Below are 9,488 nucleotides of genomic sequence, written 5' to 3'. Positions count from 1 at the left end.
TTCCTTATAGCCAAGAGTTGGCTACTGACATCATTCTACACTCACTTCATGAGGGTTCAATACGTTTCGAAACTTTCAATATGAATGGGGTGTCGAAAACCCTTGCTGAGTTACATGGGATGCTCATGACTGCCGAGCAAAACATCACTGTTGCTAAGAAGGAAGTTCTTATGGTTCAAAAGGAAAGGGTTTTAAGAAGGAATGGGCTGGCAAGAAAAAGCAAGAAAGGGCAAGCAAGTTGCCACTAAGACTGCTAGTAAGCACAGGCAAAGCCAAAGCCAAAGGTGGCCGCAAATGCCAAGTGCTTCTATTGTGATCAAATAGGTCATTGGAAGCGTAAATACCCGAAGTACTTGAAGGATAAGAAGTCTGGGGCTTCTTCTTCAGGTATCTATGTCATTGACATTAATTTAGCAACATCTACTTCTTGGGTATTTGATACCGGTTGTGTTTTCACATTACTTCGAATGTGCAGGGACTAAGAAGGAGTAGAACCTTGGCTAAAGGAGAGGTGGAACTGCGAGTTGGAAATGGTGCAAGAGTTGCCACCGTTGCAGTTGGGACTTATAGTCTACCTTTGCCTTCTTGATTAATATTAGAGCTTAATAATTGTTATTACGTTCCTGCTATTACCAAAAACATTATTTCTATTCCTGTTTTGGATAATGAAGGGTTTTCATTTACAATTGAGAAAGGTTGTTTCTCTGTTTATTTGAATTCAATGTTTTATGCCACTGCTAAAAGGTCTAATGGTCTATATCTCCTAGACTTAGACAAAGATGTCCTTAACATTGACGGTACAAAACATAGATCAAGCGATTCTAATCCTACTTACTTATGGAATTGTCGTTTAGGGCACATAAACGCGAAACGCATTCAGAAGTTACATAAATATAGACAAGAAAATTGTTGAGAAGAAAATTTCTCCTATTGCAGCCCCTCGTAAGTCTAGTAGAACAAGAATACCAACCAAGAGGTTTGTTGATTTCTTGTTAACCGAAAAATCTAAGATAATGATTTCAGAATTTGAGGAACCTACTACTTACAAGCAAGCTTTGATGAGTGAAGACTCCGAAAAATGGCTTGAAGCCATGAGGTCCGAAATAGCATCCATGTCTGAAAATCAAGTATGGGACTTGGTGAATTTACCCGATGGGATTACACCTATTGGTTGCAAATGGGTTTTCAAAGTGAAAACAGACAAGGATGTAATATTCAGGTTTACAAAGCAAGGTTGGTTGCAAAAGGGTTCAAGCAAGTTCATGGTATAGACTATGACGAAACCTTTTCACCGGTAGCCATGCTTAAATCCGTTTGGATACTCCTAGCGATCGCCGCCTTTTATGATTACGAGATTTGGCAAATGGATGTCAAAATCGCTTTCTTGAATGGGTTCTTGAAAGAGGATGTGTATATGACAGCCGGAGGTTTTGTGGATCCAGAAAATCCTAGGAGCGTATGTAAGCTTCAAAAATCCATTTATGGATTGAAGCAAGCATCTCGGAGTTGGAATCTTCGTTTTGATGAGACAATCAAACAATTTGGTTTTCTCAAAAACGGAGAAGAGTCTTGTGTTTACAAGAAGGAAAGTGGGAGTAACATAGTCTTCTTGGTCTTGTATGTAGATGACATACTTCTCATAGGAAACGACATTCCCATGCTTGAGTCAGTCAAGGAATGGTTAAAAAGTTGTTTTTCTATGAAAGACCTTGGAAACGCTGAGTACATTTTGGGGATCAAGATCTATAGGATAGGTCTAAGAGGATGATCGGACTTAGCCAACGAACTTATATAGATAAGATCGTCACTAAGTTCAACATGGAAAACTCTAAGAGAGGCTTCCTACCCATGCAACATGGAGTGTCGCTTAGCAAGACTCATGTCCTTCTGGGCCTGATGAGATTAAGCGAATGAGTAATGTTCCTTATGCGTCAGCTATAGGGTCCATTATGTACTCCATGATTTGTACTCGCCCAAATGTTTCATATGCCTTGAGCATGTGTAGCAGATTCCAATCAAATCCAGGTGACGCACACTGGAGTGCAGCTAAGAATATCCTAAAGTACTTGAGAAGGACTAAGGATAATTTCTTAGTGTATGGAGGTGAAAGTAAGTTAATTTTGAGGGTTACACAGATGCAGTTCCAAACTGACAAAGATGATTTCCGATCCCAATCTGGTTTCATCTTTTGTCTAATGGAGGGGCAGTGAGCTGGAAAAGTTCAAAGCAACCACTGTCGCTGATTCTACGACAGAAGCTGAGTATATTGCTGCAGCAAAGGAAACTGTTTGGATGAAGAAGTTCATTCTGGAGCTAGGAGTAGTGCCTAGTGTTGGAGATGGTATTGTTTTACATTGTGATAACAATGGTACCATAGCTCAGTCTAAGGAACCAAGATCACATCAAAGATGTAAACATGTACTTAGAAAGTTTCATCTCATTCGAGAAATCGTTGAGAGAAAGGATGTAATAGTTTGCAAGTTCATACGGATAGCAATGTTGCTGATCCTTTGACTAAACCATTGCCTCAGCCCAAGCATGAGAGTCATACTACGACTATAGGGCTTAAGCATATAGGAGAGTGGGTTTAATTGTGTACTATTTACTTTTAATTAGTCCACAGTTATAATTACTCTCTTTGATATGTTATGTTTATGTTTATCAATATAAGTTTTATTCTTATTTAATCTTGGTTTAGTATTAAATAAAACGTTCAAAGTAATTTATAACGTTTGATAGGATTGTCAAATGCGTGATTTGACAAATGGAACTCTATCAAGTGAACAGGAGTTATAATATACCTTAGTCCCTACTTCGAATCATTAAGTTGAACGTAAATGATTCAGTTTCATGGACTAGATTGCAAGTTGATTGATAGCGCAGTTTCATGGGCTACAGGGACATGGAGATGTCTAGTCATTTGCATAGGCTTGTATAGTTGATATACGCTGGGCAGACCTAGTGGGAGTTCTCTAAAAGGTTTATGAGACTCTTATTAATATGTTTAGTGGACTCCTTTGACATGAGTATGACATTGTTCTTACTTAAGGATTAGTATGTTCTTGACGCTGCAAAACGTCGTGCCGTAAAAGGAGGTTATAAAAGCAGCGATCGGAACTGCTATGAATTGAGTGGGAGCTTTGGTCATACAAGATGGGATAAAGTCCTCCTAAGAGTTAGGATTGGTGTCTTGGCCTCTTGAAGAGTGAGAACTGAAAATGCATGGTCATGCTCAAATGGATTAAGGAGTTAATCGTTTGTTTCGACACTTCGAACTCAGATTTCAAGGAACGACTTGAATATTGGTATGATGAACATATGATGTTATCATTAGGGCTGGCAAAAACTGACCCAACCTGATAACCCGACCTGAAACTGACATGAAAATTCCGGGTTTGGGTTGAGATTTTCGAACTGAAAAAAAATGGGTCGACCCAACCCAACCTGAAAATATAATGGGTTAGGTTCAGGTTGACGTTTTGAACCTGAAAATAACCCGAAATGACCTGATTTAAAAATAACTTATATTATGTTAGGTTAGCCCTTACCTGGTTAGGTTATAATATTGGGCCAAGCCAACTCACTTCAACCCAAAATTCCAGTTTGAATGTTGAAACTTAAACATGTACATGTACAATACCTTTTTGAATTAAGTTGGCAGTTTTTTATCATTGGATATTTAGATTTTTTTCAGGTCATTTTGGGTTGTTTCGGGTCAACTCGAAAAATATAAGGTTGGGTTTGGGTTGAGGTTTCCGACCTGAAATATAAAACAAGTCGGGTTTGGGTCAGGGGTAAGTGACCTGAAATATAAATCAGGTCAACCTGAAACTGACCCGACCCGACCTGATTGCCAGCCCTAGTTATCATATCATCAAGTTAGACATTAAGCGACTTAAGGAGTTTGAAGGTTACACACTTGTTCTTAGACAAGTGGGAGATTGAAGGATTTTCTCCTCGATCAAGTGTAATAAACTAAATAATATTAGGATAAGTATGGAGATAATATATTCTATAATATTAGATGATCACAACGTTTTGCTAGAAGCCAATTGTTGATTGTAGGACTAATATGATTAGGGAAAACTACTAATATCATTGAGTCCTATGAGGTCACACAAGTAATGACACTTGGATATTTACCCAAATCCATTTGTGAAATGGGTTGCGCGGTTTGATGATGGATGAGAAGAGTTGTAACTCATGAGCTTATTAGGCTCATAATGTATGACATTATGATGCAAAATAAAGCCTCATGAAACACCTCTTTTGTAACCACCTTATATAATGATATGGGGTTACAAAGGTGTACATACTTTACAACTTCTAGAGTGAAAAATCTGATTTTTTTTTCCCTTAGTCTTTTCACACTCATTTTCGGCCCTCACCACAAAAGTAAGAGAGTGATTTTCTCTCTTCCGTACTAGCATACGTGGTGATCCAAGTGTTGTTCGTGGACCAACATTAGAGGAACGACGCTTGATGTTCTAAGGTGATATCCACTAGAAGTTTGATGGACAAGAGGAACATACGCATCAAAGGTATAATTCTATACTATTGTTTGATTCATACTATTTTATGCAATGATCTTGGGATAGATGTACAAGTATATGATACTTGGTTTTCCGCATTATGCATCTAAGTTCCTACACTGAGAATGTGCAATTCCATGTTTTCCCTCGACTTAAAGACCCAAGGGACAATAAGTGTATAACAAGTGTATGCAGGGGTTGGAGGAGGACAGGCAATAAAAAATATAACCAATCTGTAAAATGATGTAAAAATATAAGGTAGTACAATTATCATAAGCAATAAAAATATAACCAATCTGTAAAAAGCTGTCATTCTCTTGTTCGACACCTCTGCTTCCTCAAGGAATTTATTTTTCCTTATCAAATTCATCATCTCATGTTTGAGTTTCCAGTCATGGTCTTGATCAATCCATTTCCAGAAAAAGCAGCCACTTGATTGCTTGTAGTTCCTGCATGTGATGAACCTTCTAAAAGGATTTTTAGTTGTTCTGGAAACCCTTTAACACAACCACATAATATAACTGACTGATGATACATTTCTTCTGCAGTTTTTTGTTTACAACACAAGGGTAGATGCAAAGAATTGGAGAAATGGGATTTTGCTAAAAAAAAAACTTATTTGTAAAGATCAATCATACAACCATTGTTGTTAAAATCCCGATCCGAATCTTACGATTCTACGATTTTACGATCCTGGAGGACCTCACCGATCCCGATCCTACATAGGATCTTAATTTTGTAGGATCTTTCGATCCTGCCCAACCACAAAAAATCACATGGTAGGATCTTAACACGATTCTACTATCCTACGACTCTACGATCCGATCCTACCGTGTAAAAATCATAAAGTAATTTCACATATTATATTTCTCCTATTAGATTTTGGTCTTATGTTACTTCAAACTTATGGTATTGAAAAACTATCATCATTTGCTAATTAAAAAATTCATATTAATATAATTATCTTTATTTCACTGAATTGTAGGATCTTACGATCCTACGATCCGAGCCCACCGATTCGATTCTACCAACCCCTACGATCCAAAGTAGGATCCCGATCCTGATAACATTGCATACAACGACTAGTTTTTGAATTGTTCAAAATGATTTTCCATGTAGCAGTTAAACATCAAGGGACTAAGTTTTTGATTTCATAAATGCACTGAAGGAACTAAGTTTTTGATTTATTAAATGCACATAAGGACTTAATTTTTTTTTAAGGACTTAACCTTTTGGCCTTTAGGTCCTTAAAAATGAAAAAAAAGTGAAAGGTCCTTAAAAAAAATTATCAAATGTTAAATCATGTATTTATACTTAACTCAAAATTTCAAATAGAAACAAACTGAGGGAGTATATATTTTGACTTTCACTATACCAAAATATAGGACACGGGCCACAATTCTTCTAGTATCTCCCTTAAACTTTAGAGTATTAGTTTTTATATGCACGTGAAAACATGTAGACAATTAATTTTTTTTTGGTATAGTATAAAATTAAATTAATTGTTAATTATATCTACTAAATTAGGGATATTTGAATTGTTGATTGTTTTTTTTTGTAATGTCTTTTTTTATTTTTTAAATTAATTAGGTAGTTTTTTTAGTTAAAGTAAATAGTTAGAATAAAGATATAATGAGGGTAATGAGATTTCTAATATTTTGATATCTTACCTCTCTTCCCATATAGGATAGAGATTCACCATTTAACATTACTCAACCCAAAGTACCCAACCCACAATCCTTATACCAACCATATCACCTTATACCCTCTCCCCGCCCCGCCGATCACGACCCACAATTCCTTTTCCTAAACAATCCAATTCCTCGCCAAACCAAAAAAAAAATTCCCTCACTACTATTATTATTATTATTAATTTCTCTGTCCTCCATCCACCACCTCAATCATCTCGCCGGTAAATTTTCCATGGACACCACCTCACGGTCGCCGGCGCTCCGACAACCGCGTCCCCAACCAATCACATCCCGCCCTTCTCCCGTTCTCCGGCCAGACTGCTGGGCAGAACAAGCCACCTTCTCCCTCATCGAGGCGTGGGGGTCCCAGCACCTCGCCCTCAACCGCGGCAATCTCCGACAACACAACTGGTCCCAAGTCGCCGCTGCCGTCAACTCTGCCGTCAGCGGTCGCCGGAAAACCGACGTCCAAACCTGTAAAAACCGCATCGACACTCTTAAGAAGAAGTACAAGATCGAGAAATCCAAGACCGTTGATTCCGCCGGCGATTACGTCAGCCCTTGGCCGTTTTTCTCCCGCCTCGATTTCCTCATCTCCGGCGGAGATGTCGCCGGTAATTCTCTCTCCTCGTCGCGAAAACTCTCTCCGGAAACTCCTTCGACGACGACGGCGCTGAGGAATTTCCCGGTGGGGCCGAGGTCGGCGACGCAGAGAAAGAGACCGGCGATAATTGACGGATCATATTTACCGTTTGCGGCGGTGGTGGCAGCGGCAGCAAAGGAGGAGGAGAGAGAACGGAGTTCATCGGAGCGTACGGGGACGTCAAGTGGTGAGGGGAAGAGAGATAGAGATAGAGAGGAGGAGGTGGAGGATGGGGGGTTTAACGATGGTTGTCGGCGTTTGGCCGAGGCTGTTATGAGGTTTGGTGAGGTGTATGAGAGAGTAGAGGCGGTAAAACAAGAGCAGTTGATTGAATTAGAAAAGCATAGGATGCAGTTTGCTAAAGATTTAGAGTATCAAAGGATGAAGTTGTTCATGGATACTCAGCTTCAGCTTGCTAGGATTAAACGCCCCAAACATTCTGATGATGCTGGTATACTTAAATTTTTCTGTTTTTCAAGTTTTCTATTTGATTTTTGAGTCAATATAATGTGTTTGCTATGGATATTGTCAACACTCTGGGTCTTTTCAACTTTCTAAATACTTGCTAATTAGCCATTGTGACATGGGTTTGTTGGTTGGTTATAAGTACAGAATTTTCTGGAGTATGGAGTTGAATCGAGCTTAGCTTTTGAAGGATATAGCCATTTAGGTAAATGTTTTAGATGATAATAATAGCTGACTACAAAATACTATGTGAGAACAGTGTCTTTGTTTTGAAGTTCTTTTGACTGTATGTATAGCTGAACAAAGGCGTGGTTTTCTGTTCTTTGTCCTCAAAGTTGTTGCATTGAAGAGCTGTTGTAAAAACATTAATACTTACCCTAAATTGTTCTTATTAAGATGCAGACCTGGTTACATAAATTGTTTGATTAACTTTTTAAGAATATCAGCCATCACTAGAAGTTCTGATTAAGTTAGTTCTCCATGGGACCATGTTCTTTGTTATAGGTGATGTAGAAATAACCTTTGTTTTACTCTGTGCTCTTGCTTAAATAGGGAAATGGGCATGAGATCCATTGATGCTAGTCTTGCTACCAAAGTTCGAGGAAGAAATTTTTGTTTCACCAAAATTTATAGCATATAATTTGTTTGCTTAACTAGTTTAAAATTTGGATTGGTTGGAATAGACGCATGAAGAACAATGTTTGGTTTATGTTTTTGTTTGATCTGTAGACTTCTTGCTAGTAATAATAGTGCCTGGTGTGTTGTTCAGTCATTTATACAACTCTAATATTGCCTACTAAGCCTATCTAGCACCGATTGCGTGAGGATTTGGAAATTGGTTATCATGGAAGTCAATTGATTAGGAAACCCACTAGGTTTTCTTGTTGTGCTGGTTCAGTTTGTAGCATGTCTGATTGATCAGTATTGTTCATGTGTACATTGGAGACAATTGTAGAATGTGGCTCTTTGTATTGTAAAGATGGTTGTGCTGAGCTGTGTGGAACGCAGGAGAAAAAGTCACTTTTCTCTATTCCATTTCCTCTAATCTAGACAATAGACTAAATTTGCAGACACAATTCTGCTGGAACCTGGAACTCTGCAGTTGTCTTTTTGCATTGAAATTGGACATAATAAGAGCTTGATCTGGACGATTTTGTTGGTTGTGTAGGGAAGAGCAAAATTGATCTGGATTCTGACTTGAGTTTTTTTTCCCTCATGGCAGATAGTTACTTGTAGCGCGTACATTGAGAAGAAAAAGAAGCGATGCAATTGTTTGTTAATACTTCGGTTTAGATATTCTGGGAGTCTGGCTTTAAAGTGGCAACTGAATCTACCTGGTTGATACCAATGGTGGTTGACAACAAAAATCAGATAAGTTTTAGGATACATATCAAGCTTTTAGAAGGCGTGTAGTTATGTCAAGCCTTTTTGTTCTTTTAAATTTTACAGGTTCTTTTTGATGATTAGGAGCAACAGAAACACATACAAAGTTAGATCATAGCATGTTTAATATATGTTCCGTGAGTTTCTTGTTACTATCTGAAATTTATTACGAGTAACATATGTCTTTGTTTCTGTTGGCGAGTTCTCTATGGCTTGTTGGGATCACAAATTAGATGTTTGTACAGTGCTAGTTTCATTGCTATGCTATACACTGAACCTGAAAGCAATAAATGGAGTAATATTTCAATTTATTTCTGATTTAGAGTCTATGCAATTCCCAAATCTCTTCCGTTGATCGTGTTCTGCTAATTATGTGAAAGTTTATTGTGCCCTTTTTCTTCATTTCTTTCTTCCTTTTCTCATTGAGTTGTGTGGCTTGTAGTCTCCTTGGTTCACTAGTCAGTATATGCATTAAGAAATTATCTCCAGACTATTTGTGTATTATTGAAGCTAGAAGTTCAGTTGAGACCTTTATAGTTTTGTAGAATGTGCTTGTTGCCATCACTGGCTTCCGTTGCTTGAGAACCGTTCTCCATTTATCCTTAATAGTCATATTGTAGCAGGGCCGTCGCTGGGCATTGCAGCATGGGCATGGCCGCATGGGCATGGGCAAGTCGACACCCGCCCAGGGTTCAAAAGTCAAAATTAGATGGGACTGATAGAGATGATGGAGTTGTACAACCTTAAAATCAATATGGTTCAGAAAAGCAGGCA

The 9,488-nt window shown here is 38.2% G+C and overlaps 1 protein-coding gene across 2 annotated transcripts; it reads left to right on the top strand.

Moving 5' to 3' along the window:
• The first annotated feature begins 6,252 nt into the window (after positions 1 to 6,252).
• On the top strand, positions 6,253 to 9,025 carry LOC104903489 (trihelix transcription factor ASIL2). Of its 2 annotated transcripts, XM_048636219.2 has the most exons (3): positions 6,253 to 7,317; positions 7,479 to 7,536; positions 8,554 to 9,025. In XM_048636219.2, the coding sequence occupies exons 1-2, from the start codon at positions 6,456 to 6,458 to the stop codon at positions 7,499 to 7,501; spliced, it is 885 nt and encodes a 294-aa protein (XP_048492176.2). In that variant the 5' UTR covers positions 6,253 to 6,455; the 3' UTR covers positions 7,502 to 7,536; positions 8,554 to 9,025. The 2 variants fall into 2 exon arrangements, with proteins under 2 accessions (XP_048492176.2, XP_010689829.3); XM_010691527.4 differs by lacking the exon at positions 7,479 to 7,536 and having other exon boundaries at positions 6,256 to 7,317.
• The last annotated feature ends 463 nt before the right edge of the window (positions 9,026 to 9,488 follow it).

This window comes from Beta vulgaris, chromosome 9 (genome assembly GCF_026745355.1).
Source record: "Beta vulgaris subsp. vulgaris cultivar EL10 chromosome 9, EL10.2, whole genome shotgun sequence".
Classification (NCBI taxonomy): domain Eukaryota; kingdom Viridiplantae; phylum Streptophyta; class Magnoliopsida; order Caryophyllales; family Amaranthaceae; genus Beta; species Beta vulgaris.
This window is presented reverse-complemented; position numbering and strand designations above follow the sequence as displayed.

Coding starts and splice junctions, on each gene's coding strand:
- LOC104903489 (XM_048636219.2), top strand. CDS start 6,456: ATGGACACCACCTCACGGTCGCCGGCGCTCCGACAACCGCGTCCCCAA. Junction 7,318..7,478: donor CAAACATTCTGATGATGCTG/GTATACTTAAAT, acceptor TTATAAGTACAG/AATTTTCTGGAGTATGGAGT.